A 16,412-nucleotide genomic window follows, 5' to 3' on the forward strand; every position below is an offset into this window, starting at 1 on the left:
TCCTCCGGCTGAAGGACGCCTAAAGGTGCGGGAATTTCTCGCTGTATTGAAAACCTGTTGGTGACCTTCTGCTTTTGTCTGTTCTATGGTCGGGTTGTTGTCTCTTTGACACATTCCCCAAATCCATTCTTAATTTCAATAACATATATATATACTTTGGTTGGGAGCTGATGCAAATCTTACACATTTTGTCACATTTTAACTAAGAAATATGAATTACAGGAGATGAGGGATATACATCAATGGTAAATAAGACAGAAACTTGACAAAACACAAACATCAAAAACATCTAACGATAACCTTCATCAATAAACACGTGCAATATGTCGTGACAATTTCAAATCATTTAGCAGGACCGAATGTGTGGTCTGGTTCCAGCCTATTATTCCGAAGTTATGATTATTAACGATCTCAACAAAGCAACTCGGCTGATTTTTATTTAAAATCCCTGCCCCCTTCCAACTGGTCCAATATAAAGTTGCTAATATACTATTTATATAAGTTATCTTTGGAAGAACTTCTTGCGTTACGTTTTAAAGAAAAATGTCCATCTTCCCTGTTTAAAAAAAATTATATCCCCTGTATTTCAAACCATATATCAGCATTGTAGTCAGTACACAGACGTCATTAGATTTAATAACAATCATTCATCCCATTCACAATCGCTGTCGGAAAATTCGGAGTCATCACCATCACTTGAACTGTCTTCTGTAAACTTTCGGCGATTCTCTAATGCTCTGTTCATTATGGTGGTAACATCCATATGATTCGAATTAGACTTGACCGACTGTGTTGGTGTTTTTCTGTCCTTTGACTGTTTTAAATTCTTTTTCACTGTAAAATTTAAATTTATATTTTATTGATTGACTAATTGATAGATTTATTATTATTTTTACCAGTTTTCTCCATTCTTTATATTTCAGCAAGCAAGTATTCTCTATGCTTTATTTATGTGGTCTATGTTTCTATATTCTTTAGCTCTTTTCCAATTTATTCTGCAATTTTTGTTCCTATAATGTTCCCTATTCAGTAAACCCTATCAACCCCCTCATATATTTGAACTGCAACCACAATGTTTCTTTTAAAGAAAATTGCAAACTTTAATCATGAGTTGTTTGATCGTTAATGAATATCAATTATCACAATGGGTGCCATATGTTGAGGAGGATCTGAAAACATTTCCGGAGCACCAGTATTTGGTGGGGTTCGAGATTTCTTTATGTCGTGTTTTGTGTAATGTTGTTGGTCTGTTTCTCTTTTAGTCATGGTGATATCAGTTTAGTTTCCACTTATGAGTTTGAGTGTTCCTTAGGTATCTTTAGCCTCTCTTTTTAAAAAAGCTTTACATTTAAATCACACGAGATTCATTTTACTGTTCTAACAAATCGTAGGGGCGGATCCAGCCATTTTTAAAAGGCGTGGGGGGGGGGGGGGGGGTCCCAACCCAGGACAAAGGGGGGTCCAACCATATGTTCCCATTCAAATGGCATTGATCGACCAAAAAAGGGGGGTTCCAACCCCCCGGAACCCCATCCCCCCTGGATCCGCCAATGAATTGTATGCTTGGCATTATTTGCTAGTTTATTTTCACACCACTTAAAAAGACAAAAACTACTTAATATGTGTAAATTACTTACTTGCAAGTAATGAATTTTCTGAAAACATTCCTGTTGCAGATGTAGTTTCAACACTTACAGATGCAGGCGCTGTCGTCGACGTATTTAGTGCAGGCGCCAGACCCGGGGGTGGCGGAGGCGGTGGTGGTGGCGGTGCGTTTGGAACGGAAGTGTTTGGAAAAACAGGAGGAGGCGGGATATGTTTTCTGCTGTTAATATTGTCGCCATTTTCCATGGCTGGTGGAAAAACAAATGTACTTATTCTATTGGCTCTGAGCTTTTGAGAGGTTCTCAGCAGTTGTGGATTTATTTCAAGTGTAGGAGGAGGTTCAATTATGCTGTCTCTTCCTTCATTACTGTCCGACTCATTGGGTGGTGGAGGTAACGGATAAAAAGATTCACGCTCGTCTATTGTCGATTGATAGAATTCGTGAGGAGCAGGTGGCAATGCAACACTCTGAATAGGTCCATTTGTCATAGCATTAGGCGGATCAGGAGGTGGCGGCGGTAAATTACTGTATCGATCATCAGGAGGTGGCGGCGGTAAATTACTGTATCGATCATCAGGAGGTGGTGGTAATGCCGAATTAGTGTGATTTGAAATGACGCTGTTTTTACGCATAGGTACAGGTGGCGGTGCATCATTTTCTTTAGGCAATCCTGCCTGTATACTAGAATCTGGGACAATCTTTTTATTTTCATCCTACAATTAAAGAATTGTATACCACAATTTTAAAGTTATATTTTGTTTAAAAAAGAGATTTTAGGCTTTTTTTTATATAAATTACCGTTCCAAAATCTGGTATCAACAATATGAACTTTAATGCAGGTTGTCATAGCCGTTTAGTGTTTTATCTTAATGATGTAACCGAATGCGACTTTATCAATTATATTTGTTCTTGCTCAGAAGAACACAACGGGTGCAACCGATAGAGAAAATAAATTCACCTTCGGTTTTGTCGAATTTGTGTTGCTCACTCAATCTTATGTTTTCAAAATACACCAGTAAAAAGGAATTAAGCTTCAACAACTGCCATGACTCAATAAAAAAAATGTATAATTGTGAATGCAAATAAATCTATAAAAAAAATACCCTATTATGTATTTTCCCTGATTCTTCCATTTCGTCTTTTTCCTCGACGTTTTCAAGTTTCTGGTTAGGATGTTGTTTTTCCCATTGTTTACTAGAAATTCCTTCCATCTTTTTCTTTTTTTCCTTCTTACGTTTCCCATGACTTTGTTGAACAAACTGTGTGCTAAATTCTGCGCCTTTAGCTTTGTCTCTCATTTTATCTTGTATTCTCCTAACTTGTCTCGGACCTTCTCCTTTATCCTGTCGACGATTTTTTCTTTCTGCTCTCTATAATAAAATGTCAACATTTTTGTTACAACCAAGATCGGTATGCAAACTAGTATTATATAAATCATATCCAATTCTTTTTGGATGGCTTTATTTTTCCTGTTTGCTTGAATTTTTCGTTTTGACGTGATGTCCACATTTTTTGTTAAAATGTGTATGAATTCAGAACATTTCTTTTTCGTGTGTTTGTTTGTTTGTTTTACTTTCACCTTAAAATTTAAGTCATGCAAATGTTCTTCAAATTTTATTTCAAATTTTGGTACTTTCTATTACAATAAAAAAAAACCCAAACATTCATATAATTTTGCAACTATAGTCCCATTTCTTACATGAGTTTTACTTTTAAGTGTCACAAAACATATCTGTGATTGTTTGGTTTGATAAGTATGACTTGTGTTCAGCAAAGGAATTCTGTATACATGTACATAGGTCCTATTGATATTTTGAAAATAATAGTTGATGCAAAATGAAATATCTCAAAAATAACAATTGGCGCGACATGACTGCTGCCTAATTCTTGAAATAAAATAAATACCTTTGTCTTTCGATGGCTATAATCGGTTTCCTTTTTCTCCATCTGTGAAGACCAATGAGCAAAGAAAAAGTCTGGGTTGGTATACAGCTTTAATCCACTTTTCCCATCTTCTCTACAGTTATTATTATAAAAAATAAATGTAAAGCAATACATGTAACAAGTCATTCAGAAGCTATTAAATTTGTAGAGACAAAAAAAAATGTCAATTTAATAAATGGAAGATACCAACTCTTGAAGGATTGTTTGGTGTATGAAATAGTCACTTTTGTTTATTTATTTTATGATTTGTTCTGTAAAAAAGAGACAGTGTTTTGAGTGTGTTGGTAGTGGTTCCGTCAGCGTATTACACAAATTCCTAATTTTATGCCATTTTTTGTTTTTCTTCATTTCAGCCCCATACCATTATGTTCTTTTCTTTATATTCTTACACCCCATTGTTCGTTAATCTTTTTGTTTGTGTCATTTATTTTCGCTTCTGCTAACCCCATCCAGATATTCTTTCATTACTCTATCAAATGTCTATGTTGAATTTTGAATTCTTAATCTGGCTGCAGTGGAAGTTCGCGATCCCTCTTATGAACATTATAGCCTATTTGTCTGGCTGAATCATTATGTAAATACTCAATGTACATTGTATTGTATATATACAGGTTGCACTCTAATAAACTATTCATTCATTCATTCATTCATTCATATAGCTCAGCATATTGCTTTATTTTTATTATACCTGAATTGGTCAGTCTTTGAAATGGCCGGAGGAAGGTTAGCTGCCTTGTACATGGACACTATGGCATTGGGTCTGCCTTGAACACTAAAGATTTGCTGATCAAAATGCTGCGAAAGAGCATTTTCATTTTCATTGTCATTCAAAGAACCTGTAGTCATGAAAAAATATAAAAAAAGGAGGACATCACTAAGAGTGAAATATATTTTTGGTAAAAGACAAAGGAATACATCATTAAGTGATTTAAATGGAATGTACATATTAAAAAACGAAGCAAGGACGGAAAATGTTAAATTAAAAACTGGCGATAAAATCAATTAATAGATAACACAGGGTACGTGATCCTTGAGTTTACTTTATACAACAATGGATTTATTTCCAATTTATTTGTCCAACTTATTAACTATTTTTCATGTGAAAGCAGGAGGCCATGAATGATAAAGAATATCCTGTAAATGATAAATATATAGATTCTAATATTGATACCAGTGAGTGGATTATCGGATTTATCCAATCGAGATAGTTCATAAATAGATTTTAAAGTCTGAGCCTTGGCTAGGACTTTAAATTTACAATTTAACTATCGATATTGGATAAAATCCGATTATTCACGAGTAACTATGTAAGAATCTGTTTCTAAAATGATTAAACAATATCTTACTAATTTTTGTAAAACTGAAAACCTCGTCGAGTGCCTTCCACATTTCAGAAAGTTGCCAATTTCATTAGCATATTTTGATTCATTCGGTGAGTTGATAAAGGTTATGACCCTTGAATTCATCCAATCATCTTCTGAGATCATCGTCAACCACACGTTGATTTTTTTTTTATACAATGCGTGTAGAAACGTATACATTGTCAAATTATTATAGAAACAAGATATATTCAGACATAAAAACAGTATATTTGAAATGATACAGGAATGTCATAGCAGCAATATGCAATCCTGTATAAACAATTTTTCTTACCTCCAATCTTTTTCTTATTCCACTTCTTATATTTTTCTCTCATTTCATTGAGTTTGTCTTTAAGTTTGTTTGATCTTTTGACGACATTTAAAGTTTCGATAAACAGGTCGTCAAACATGTCCGAGGCATGATGGTTAAGATTACTTAGCTGTTGTATTATTCCACAGAGGGTGTGGTTAGATATGCATTCCAGTTCATCTCGGATATTGTTATCTTTGTGAAGCTCCACCTGGCTTATTCGGACTGGATCCGACTTGCGTTTGACAAATGGCATAGGCTGAAAATAAGTTAAAAGTGAATTATTATTCATTTAAGCTAACTTAAATGCTCCGAAGATGACATGCATACGTCTCAGGAACTGCATCTGAACGATGCAAACTGACTGTTCACAAAGAAAACAATCAACCAACCAATTAAACAACAAAAATTTCAAAACAATCATAAAAAAGAGAAAGAAAGAAAGAAAAGAAAGCAGATTAATATACCCCCTTCCCCATAAAAAAACAACAACAAAAAACCCATAAAAATAGAAAGACAATAAAGTCCATTATCATTGAAAAGGTTGATACACTTGTAAGTTAGTACAAGTAACGACTTTGGGACAATCAAATTTCAAAATGTGTTTTACTCTAATTATTGTAATTGTATGGCGGAAATTTCGGAGATACCTAGAGACAAAATTTTTCTGAGTTCTCCGATTAAACAGCAAGTCTGAGGATGATTGACACAAGCTTAGTTGGCAGGATTCTGTAAACGAAGACTACATTTGTCATTGTTTTGCTTTTTAAAGCTTGCTATGCGGTATGGGTTTTGTTCATGCTGGAAGGCCGTAGGTTGAACTATAGTTGCTACATGTAACAAGAATACAGCATTTGTTCTCTTGTAGAGAGTTGTCTCATTGGCAATCTGAGTTGAATCTTTCTTTTTTTTATTCATGAATGGTGTCGAGTTCGTTAAATGTTTTTGTTGGTCGTTGGTATGTTGTTGTCTTGCTGACTAATACCCCGATATACTCATATTCGTAGGCTACATTTCGTATCGAAAGACTGCATATAAAAATGAATATTCTGCAAATTGTGTACAAAAGAGAAAATAAAAATTAGCTATATAGTGCTATATAGTAACCGGGTTATATAGTGGGAGTAGAATAAGATGAAAATGAATAGTCAAACCGTTCAAAAATCATCCCCATACTTTCACAAAAATATCGCCTCTAACCTAGTATATTAGGGAGATTCAGATGATAAAATCATTTTAAAAACACATTTTGACAGTTTTAGCATGAATTTATTTCAATGTTAAGAAAACATGGAAAACAATAACTAAAATTAAGAAGTATTTACTATCATTTGTGAGGAATTAAAGGTTACTTACGCAGTGTTAATTTTCACCAGAACATATAAAATTTCAATGAAAACGACAACCAGAGTAGGTTAGTGTATATTTCTTCCTCGTTTTACATCTACCTTGGCTATTAAATGTACCACACGATTTATCGTTGAACTATTCAAATTAAAGGGAAGTATTTGTAAACACAAAAAAAGTTATTTAAAAAATTTCGACTTGTATGAATAGGTTTATACTTACTAGTACATGACCTTACTGGTACAATTAGACTGAGCGTCAGTAGTGTTGACATTTTTTTTAATTTATTTGAGAACTGGACAAACTGCATGTATATATACAACATATGTACTACTATGCTTGGGTTTTAAAATAATGTTTTTATCTGAATTCCGACATCATCGAATTGGTGCGTTCAAATTCCGAATGAAAGTAGGTGTCAAACGTTATGTACGTTTTGTGAATTAAATATTACAATACAAGAAGTGCCGATTTTTATATCGACGAGTTAAGATACAGGTCGAGACATTTCTCGGCCAACCTCTATATTCTACTGAGGTAAATAGTGAAGTAATGTTATGTTATTGATAGAAAAACATTTATTAATTGATTGTTGGTTGTTTTACGTCCAGTGACAAATATTCCATGCATGTTCATAATCAGGACGAGAACAAGTTTAAACAATTAATACAAAAAGATAGGTCTTGTAATAATAGAGGTCATCCAGGATGATGATCGGGGAAATTTGGACTGCCACTGGAAAATGGGGTATATTGGATAGGAACAGATATTTTACCTTGCAAAAGGCCACCTACGGACCCTCAAAAAGTGGTTGTAAGGGTTCTTAATGTGCAAAGAGCTTGTCACTTTCTATACATGAACCATCGGATTAAACGTCCCCATTCTGGTCGGACGTGTTGCATACATGAACAAATCAACAACATGGGATGATTAGAAAGGATGATGAGAGAAAGTCATATTTAATTTATTTCCTTAATTGACTCTTGAATTTTAAGAACTATTTGAAGCATTTAGTGAATTCAATTTCTTATGATTTGCAGCAACAACTAGTCGTGCAAAGTAAATTAATGTAGCGATGGCACACCCAAGAATTTAAATAAAAGGGGGTGTATTTCCATAAAAGTGAAGGAATACAGCTGAGCCTAGCATGTCGAAAAAACTTATACGACAATACGATTTTTTTTTCAATCATAGGCCATGCCACAATCGCAGTCTACAGCCCCCACTATGAATCTGCCACTGTCCAGCGAACACACACGATAACGAAAAATTCTAGAGACCAAAATTGATAATGATAAAGATAAGGACCAGAATGCTAGCGACCAAAAGCCTTGTAGAAATTCGGTTATATTAGCCGTCACGTTACTGCTAGTGTCAAACAAATACGTAAAAAAAATAAAATAAAAAAGGCATTTCAAATGAAGGAAATAGAGTATTTGTATGTGAAGACTGAATAAATTACATTTTTTATTATTGGTTACATGAGGGTCAGGATGGGAGTCCCTTTATGATGTTAGGTAGGGTCTCTGTGGTCGAATGATCTAATTAGTTGAACTACTGTATCACTCGCCTGTCAACACTGATGTCGGGAGTTCGAATCCGCACGTCAGGGGCGGATCCAGCCATTCAAAAAAAGGGGGGGGGTGTTCCAACTATATGACCCATTCAAATGCATTGAGCGGCCAAAATAGGGGGTTTCCCCGGACCCCCCCCCCTGGATCCGTCAATGGACGTGATAGTGAATCCAATTTTAACTTACTAGGGTTGTTATTTTTCCTACCGAAGTAGTGGTTGTCTCCGGGTACTCCAGCTTACTCTACCAATAAAAACTGACCACCACGCAATAGCACACAATTTGGATTAGTTTAATTCGAATTTCGAAACGTTTTACGTCCGAACGTTAATTCTGATACGAATTGAAATGCGCGTCAAGTTCGCTTGACTATCCGAACGACGTTTAATTTTGATTCGTATTAATAAATTGCGTTTAATTCTAATGCGAATTGGATAATGCGAATTAGCCAATTCGAATCAATTCAGTAAAAAAAAAAGAGTGTGTGAACGCGATTAGCGAATTCGATTCGCATTCGATCGAATTCAATTCGAATTAAATGTACGTATGAACCAGGCATTTATGCGAATTGGAAAATGCGATTTAGCTAAATCGAATCAATTCGCATTAAAAATGTACGTGTGAACGAGGCATAAATAAAAAGACGGGTGTATCATCGATGCGTTTTTGCCTTTTCATATTATACAATTTAGATATATGACATTAATACAGTGACTGACCGTAAAATAATTACTGAATTACAAATACTTACATCCATTTCAAATCCCTGTTTTACAAATATAACAAGGAAAAGTTATTTTTCTTTGAAATGTTAGTTTCGAGTTCCAGTTTCCACGTCTTTGTTTAACATCTTAAACAGTAACCGGATATACAATACACATTTTATGCTTCTCATTTGTTTTTGTAAATAACCTGTTTAACGGTTAAGATCAATGCTTAATACCTTTGTAAAATGTTTTTAAACATTTCTACGTCAATTATTTGTCAAACTATTTCTTTATTTATACCGATCGACAATGTTTTATCATTTACCCCATTTTACATCTTGTCATCTAAGTCGGTAATGTAAGCCGTCACGCTATTTTATAAAGTCATTCTTCAAAATTTTTCCTTGAATATGTATCATCAAACGTATTGTAATATTTGATACATATTATACGGAAAAAATTAAAATAGATAAGTCATTTCCAAAGAAATTCAAAAAAAATCTTTGAATATCTAGCCGAAAGTAATATTCGATACATATAAAGTATACGGAAAAGTTAAGATAAAAAAGACAATTAGAAAGAAAGATAGGACATGTTAGATTTATATATGTATAAAGTAATTATATGGTAATACCGAATAAAGTATATTTTGTATAATTGCTTACGTGAGTGTTTAGATGGGGGTCCTCAAATCGTTCAAGTTAAAGCTTTTTTGACCTATTTATTATAATTGATTTTTTTTAAATTTTATTACGATCACCAGTTCTTAGTTCTAGTATAAAGTTTCAATATGTTAAGTTAGGTGTTCTTAAATAAAATCAAAATATAAACTTTCTTACAAAATTGAAACGACTTTAATTTTTTTCATCAAATGTTTTCTATATTATTAATTTAGCGACACGTTTATTGACATTTTGTGTAATTTTAGATGCTTTCCAATATTTGTACCATATTGTGAGTATAGGATTTTTCATAAAAATGACATTTAAAACTTTGAAACGTAGTTGGCTAAAACGAAACATATTCTTGGAAACTTTATTTTTTACAATACGTTATCCAACACACCTAGTTCTTTAAAAAAAAAATCCATTGCGTATTGACCGATCTTTCTGGGCCGTAACAATGGTTTTGAAAGAATTATTTCTCTTGCTGTTTGTCAATTGTCTTCATTCTATTGTAGAAAGTGCAGATTGTTCTACTCAATCGTGCTTAACTCGGTTGTACAATTCAAAAGTACTAAGTGCTGAATATTTTACCAGGTATGTTTTTTTATATTCATTTGTTTTTTTATTGTAGAATTAAGATAGGATTAAACTAAAGTATAACTAAAATGAACGACTGTTATTTGATTTTTTTGAACCACACGTTTATTGATATCTATAAGCCTTCGTCACTAAAGAGTGACGAAAGATACAAAAGGGACATTCAAACGTATTTGTCGAAAATAAACTGACAACGCCATGGCTTAAAAAAGCAACACAAACAGTTCACGAAACACAACATAGAAATAGAGACAACTGAAAGACAGAGCAACACAAAATCCACCAAACACTTGGGTGATATCAGGTGCTCCGGAATGGTTTAAGCAGATCCAAATTCACATGTGACACCTGTATATAATATATGATTTATTCGACATTAACCAAACATTATTTGCTGTTCGGTGTGAGTCCGTGTTAAAGATCGCACTTTGACCTATAATGATTTACCTTTACAAATTGTTACTTTGATGTGACTAATGTTACCTCTCTCACTTGTTTTGTACATATTGTAAATATTTATTGTTTGTATTTGTTATATCTGTACCGATGTAATGCATTGGCTTTATGGGAAAAAGGATATATAGGATGGAGAGTTGTCTCATTGGCACTATACCACATCTTCGTATATCTAATTAAACAAACAATCACTAATCTGAGTTCAAATATTCATGTTAATACAGAGTAATTATAGCTTATGTTTGTGTTTACTGTAGACCACTTGGTTCCAGTTCTTCGGGTTCGTCTAAACCATCATCTGGCTCTTCTAGTGGAGGTTGGTTTTGGCGCCGACGGTCTTCGTCTAGATCTAGCAGATGGTTTGGGAAGAGAGACTGGGATTATCATCTCCATCATGCAGGTGTGGTAGTCACCATCGATCGGTATGTTGTTGGAAGAAATCGTTGGCTAATACATAAAGGAAATAACTATGGCGATAAATGGGACACCGTTATCACAGACGCACAAAATATGAACAGCAGGCGAGTGCTATTAAATCAAATGTTAAACCTGATTCCTTTAAAAAATATTTATTAAAGACATTGTGTATAAACCGGATACCTATTTTTTTTTGTAGGAGAACTATGCTTTTTTTTGCATGCTGTCTCATAGTCAAATGAAATGTTGCAGATAAAAATAGTGCTGAACTCAATACAAATATCTGACTATAATTTTCCATACAAAAAGTAATTAAAAAATACACTTTAATTAAAAAAAGAGACATTGTATGGACGTCAATGAGAAAGCATCCCATCAACGAAGAGAATAAAAGATAGAATGGAAACGGGGAATGTGTCAAAGAGACAACAACCCGACCGAAGAGTAGAAATCAGCCCAAGACCACTTATGGGTCTTCAACACAGCAAGAAATTCTGCACCCTGAGGCTGGAATCACATTTGATATTACCTCCTATACATTTCTAGGAATATGATTGGTTAAAAGCGCCCTCGTGGAGACCGTGTATATTTCATATTAGGTTAGAAGGGAGGCGGGGCTTATTTCATACACGGTTTGTAAGGGTGTTACATCCCTTTATATTCCATATTAGGTTAGTAGGGAGACGGGGCTTATTTCATACACGGTTAGTAAGGGTGTTACGTCCCTTTATATTCCATATTACGTTAGAAGGGAGGCGGGGATTATTTTATACACGGTTAGTAGTGGTGCTACGTCCCTTTATAAAAACAAAACGGTACTGAGAAAAAATCTTAAAGGTTTCAACAGACCAATAAATTGATGATTAAGATTGAAATGAATTTATAAAACACATTTAAACCTAACAAGTTGTTATTGTTGGCACTGTTTTTGTAGGATCAATGGAAGTAGTTTCTTAATGCTAACATACTTTTTGTCAGTATTTAAGACATTCTCATTTTGAATGGTCACTAGTCTAAATTTCACACGTTAAGATAGTCGGTAAGATAGTGTGCTAGTGACGTATTACGGTATATTCTTTATTGTCAGTAAATTCCATCTTGGGATTCGAGCTTCGCTCTCACCCCATATGGAATTTACTGACCCCATATATACCGTATTAGGTCAATAACAACCTATGTAATTAATATACCTAAGTCATCGTCACTATTTATAAATTTTAAAATTGTATCGATTTCCGATTTACAAAAATAATGAGGCTAGCTCTTCAATAGATTTAACAGTATTTATTTTTTTTAAGTGTGTCTTGCGTTTCGAAATGATTTAGAATCTTAGACAACCTCTTTATACTTTTGTTAATTCATTATTTTTTTTTTTACAGAACGTGGACTCGAACCAAATCAAGAGGTGTTGGCGCTTGTAAAAAGATAGTGAATGACTTTCTCCGGGCAGCAAGAATACATTCTGATTACAGGTTAACAGGTCCAAACTGTCAAACAGCAGCAAACGGAATGTGGAACATGATTGACAGATACTGTTAAAAACTGAAATTAACATAAAATAAATCAGTACTGCAAGATAACTGTCTTTTATTTTCATAGAATGCTCTTGTTTTTTTAGAATGTTAAAAAAAGTTGAAAGGGATTTAAAACCGAAACTTCCTATCAGAAATGTATGCCTGGGTGTATTAAAACTATAACTTTTCAACATTGATAACTCGTATTCTTATTCCTTATTGTTATAAGTGGCTACGACATAGATATAGTTCAATAACGGTCAACCTAATCACAATGGATTCCTTTTGTATTCTTGTCTTATTAGGTCTTTCCACTTTTCGTGGAAAGACCTATTGTTTTTCTTCTGATTATTTTTTTTTTTCTTCTGCCGTCTGAGATGCTTTTTTGTTTTACAACATATCGAATGGATGTTTGGCCAATGATGTTGTTTAGTATTGGAGGTTTCAAAACTCACCCTGTGTGACCGAACACTTATTCTTATACGAGTTATCTCCCCGCGTCCCCTTTTTCTTGTTATCGCTATATCTCAAAAACCGTATAAGATTTTTACAAACTGTTTTCACCAAATTGTTCGTATACTCTTAAGAATGATTTGTTTTACTTTGACTGGGGTGATCAGAAGACATCTTATGGGAGTTATTTCCCTTTGAAAATTTAAAATAAACGATATGATGGATTAATTCATACAGTATAAGTTGTAGATGCCTACAGTCTTTTGATATGAAGTCCTTGGTCCATATAAAGGAAATTGAGGTCAAGGTCAAAGGTCAAGGTCATGTTATAAATTTTGAATTTTGCTTGTTATCGTTATTCAAAAGAAACTGTAACAGTTGATGATATGATATGTTTGCAAAATCACTGTTTACAATAAGGCGCAACTTCAACTTATTCAGTCGAAGTGTTTTGGTTAACCCTTATAGGAGTTTTCTCCCCTTATGTATTTGAAATCGTTATTTCTCCACAACCATACAAGTGATTGACCTCGGACCTTCCAATTTGAGTTCACTGACCCATGACCTTGAAATTAAGGTCAAGGTCAAAGGTCAAGGTCATGTTAAAAATTTTGAATTTTGCTTGTTATCGTTATTCAAAAGAAACTGTAACAGTTAATGATACGATGTGTTTGCCTAATTACTGTTTACAACAAGAGGCAACTTCAACCCATTTGAGTCGAAGTGTTTTGTCAACCCTTTAAGGAGTTTTCTCCCCTTTTGTTTTTGAAATCGATATTTCTCTACAACCATACAAGTGATTGACCTGGGGTCTTTTGATTTGAGATCACTGACCTATGACCTTGAAATTGAGGTCAAGGTCAAAGGTCAACTTGACGTTCTAGATTTTGACCTTTGCTTTAAATTTGTTTTTGTTTATTATAAAACAATTAAATCTTCTGTATATACCTATATTTAATCTTATTTTTCTATATCAGTTGAGGTACCAAATAACATCAACAAGGAGTGACCCTTTCTAACTTTTTTTTCTAAATTTCATTCTAATTATCGAGGTGGAAAGACCTTCAATTGTTCTCTGAAGAATTGGTTTTTAATTTGTTAATATGCTTTGCTTATATGCATTTTTTAAACGAATGACATGGCAGTGTACTTATACATCCTGTCATTGTACTAGTTTTATTTGTTTTTGTATTCTTGTATTTCATGTTTGCTAATGTGCTGTGTCTATATGCTATGATGTGTTTCTTTGATAAATATGACATGGCTCTGTACTTTTACATCCCGTCATTGTGTTATTGTGCTATTATAAATTTATCATTCTTGTCTTTTATTTTTGCCGATGTGATTTGTCTATATGTCATGTTGTGCTTCTTTGTTACATATTTTTTTATTTTTATAGTGATTAGGATTATAACACAAAGTTGACGGATGTAACCCTATTTGTGACAGTTTTGACTATTATGTCTGGTGTTTTTTTCACACATCGTTGTCAATATAATGGAATTTGATGCGACTGTCAAGTGAGAGATTAGCTAGTTTTAAAACCAGGTTTAATCCACCATTTAATGCCTGTACCAAGTCAGGAGTATCACAGTTGTTATCCATTCGTTTGATGTCTTTGAACTTTTGATTTTGACATTTGATTAGGACTTTTGTTTTGAATTTATCTAGTAGTTCAGTAGGTGTGTTCTCATTTCAGTATCTTATAATTGGTGTCTTCAACCTATGCCAACATTTGATAAAAACATATTCAATATATGCCTACAAACAAAATACAATAGGTGTTGTTATACTCATTATTAATTAAAAAAAGGTAAAATATAGTCAGTATATTCAAGCATTAAAAATACTCTTTGAAATTTCAGAAACAAAAATAGAGTATTTAGAAAATTGTGTTGTAGTAAAAATGGAATATTTTTTTTCTAAACATGCTAAAAGGACAAAAATTGTTAAATAGAACCCTTGATACTAGCAAAATTTAAAAAAAATAAAATGAGAGAAAAAAAGACTATCTTTCTGAAATTAAACACTTAAACATAACAATACTTGAGAAAAAAAGATATAAAAAGCTATTTTATTATTGCAAATGTTTATGATCATTTTTTTTCATTATTTTGTTGATAAAATGATGATAACGAGTAAATTTGCAAAACTTCTAAAAAATTAGTGTAATTTATACAAACAAACTTGTGACTATCATAAGACCATCATTAGAAACCGCTTGTGTAGTCCTTACTTTGTGACCAACTTTAGAAAATGTAAAAATTTAGGACCACTTTGTGAAACCCATTAAGGACTAGAATAAACTTTAAAATCATTCTATGACAAGTCTTACTCCTGAGATATCTTTGTGAAACTTGCACAAGAGACCAAAGGATAACATGACACCAGTTGATTGTGCAGAGGCAGCATCATATCTTATAGTATGACTTTTGAGACAATCATAATAGTAAAATTTTCTAATTCTATGTACAGTAGTTGTCGTTTGTTTATGTAATTTATACGTTAAAATCAATCGAGTCCAGGACCAATCCAGTATATCTTTTGATAATCCTTCGTTTTCAAATCAATTTCCTATGTGCATACATTTAGAGTAATAAAGAGCTGGTAAACTCAGTGTATGATAAATATTTCTGGTTAAGGAATACATTCTTCTGCATTTATTTCCATATTTTTCTAGAAATTCACAATTGCATGTTTGTAGTTCAATTATTGTGTGTATACTAAACAAAGGTGTGAGCCAATGCTCCGTGTTGAAGGCTGTACATTGACCTATACTGGTTTACTTTTATAAATGATTGTTGCTTTACGCCGCATTAGCACAAAAAGGTTATATCACGGCGAACTTTTATAAATGTTATTTGGATGGAGAGATCATGTCTCATTGTCACTCACACCACATCTTCCTTTATCTATATGTGAGAATTTATAGTGAACATTTATAATAGATATTTTACATGATTCAGTGCTTATTAAATACACGAGTATCAATAGTGTATTATGCCATTGTATTTGAAGAAAACTATTTTATATATAAAATTTAATATTTTGATCATATATTTTATATTACATGTATTAATGAGAATGACACTGATATATATTTAATATGACAAATGCTTGCTTCTTTAATAAAAATCAATAAAATTCTTCTTTTTCCTCATCATTTCATTATATTAATTTTTAACTAGTTCCTATATGAAAAAGAGATCCTCAACACACACAATTATAACTAAATTTTCACTTGTGTTGTACTTGTAAAACCTTTATTCTTTAACGGTAGGTTTAAACTGGTTGTAAATTGATTAGCCCCTGATTAATTTTATAACACTTAATTTGTAACAAATTATTAAACCTATGCCAACATTTTTTCATACAATTTATACCTAAATTTCAAAATGTTGGCATAGGTTGAATGAACCCTTATAATTTAACTTTTTACGTAAGACTATGTATAGTTGTTGT

At 33.0% G+C, this 16,412-nt stretch overlaps 2 protein-coding genes across 3 annotated transcripts; one reads left to right on the plus strand and one right to left on the minus strand.

The window, feature by feature from the left end:
* Positions 1 to 423: 423 nt before the first annotated feature.
* Positions 424 to 8,998, minus strand: LOC134687045 (actin-binding protein WASF2-like). 2 transcript variants are annotated; one of them, XM_063547001.1, is made up of 7 exons: positions 8,893 to 8,998; positions 5,204 to 5,480; positions 4,239 to 4,386; positions 3,512 to 3,623; positions 2,710 to 2,976; positions 1,638 to 2,319; positions 424 to 834 (listed from the first exon to the last, which is right to left on the minus strand). In XM_063547001.1, exons 1-7 carry the CDS (start codon positions 8,896 to 8,898, stop codon positions 644 to 646), a joined length of 1,683 nt encoding a protein of 560 aa, XP_063403071.1. In that variant the 5' UTR covers positions 8,899 to 8,998; the 3' UTR covers positions 424 to 643. The 2 variants fall into 2 exon arrangements, with proteins under 2 accessions (XP_063403071.1, XP_063403072.1); XM_063547002.1 differs by lacking the exon at positions 8,893 to 8,998 and adding an exon at positions 6,578 to 6,692.
* Positions 8,999 to 9,857: 859 nt separating this feature from the next.
* Positions 9,858 to 12,563, plus strand: LOC134686067 (uncharacterized). Its single transcript, XM_063545758.1, has 3 exons — positions 9,858 to 10,107; positions 10,824 to 11,087; positions 12,363 to 12,563. The coding sequence occupies exons 1-3, from the start codon at positions 9,971 to 9,973 to the stop codon at positions 12,520 to 12,522; spliced, it is 561 nt and encodes a 186-aa protein (XP_063401828.1). The 5' UTR covers positions 9,858 to 9,970; the 3' UTR covers positions 12,523 to 12,563.
* The last annotated feature ends 3,849 nt before the right edge of the window (positions 12,564 to 16,412 follow it).

This window comes from Mytilus trossulus, chromosome 10, assembly GCF_036588685.1.
Source record: "Mytilus trossulus isolate FHL-02 chromosome 10, PNRI_Mtr1.1.1.hap1, whole genome shotgun sequence".
Classification (NCBI taxonomy): domain Eukaryota; kingdom Metazoa; phylum Mollusca; class Bivalvia; order Mytilida; family Mytilidae; genus Mytilus; species Mytilus trossulus.

Coding starts and splice junctions, on each gene's coding strand:
- LOC134686067 (XM_063545758.1), top strand. CDS start 9,971: ATGGTTTTGAAAGAATTATTTCTCTTGCTGTTTGTCAATTGTCTTCAT. Junction 10,108..10,823: donor AGTGCTGAATATTTTACCAG/GTATGTTTTTTT, acceptor TGTTTACTGTAG/ACCACTTGGTTCCAGTTCTT. Junction 11,088..12,362: donor GCACAAAATATGAACAGCAG/GCGAGTGCTATT, acceptor TTTTTTTTACAG/AACGTGGACTCGAACCAAAT.
- LOC134687045 (XM_063547001.1), bottom strand. Junction 3,624..4,238: donor TCAAAGACTGACCAATTCAG/GTATAATAAAAA, acceptor TAATAACTGTAG/AGAAGATGGGAAAAGTGGAT. Junction 2,320..2,709: donor CAGGGAAAATACATAATAGG/GTATTTTTTTTA, acceptor CTTTAATTGTAG/GATGAAAATAAAAAGATTGT.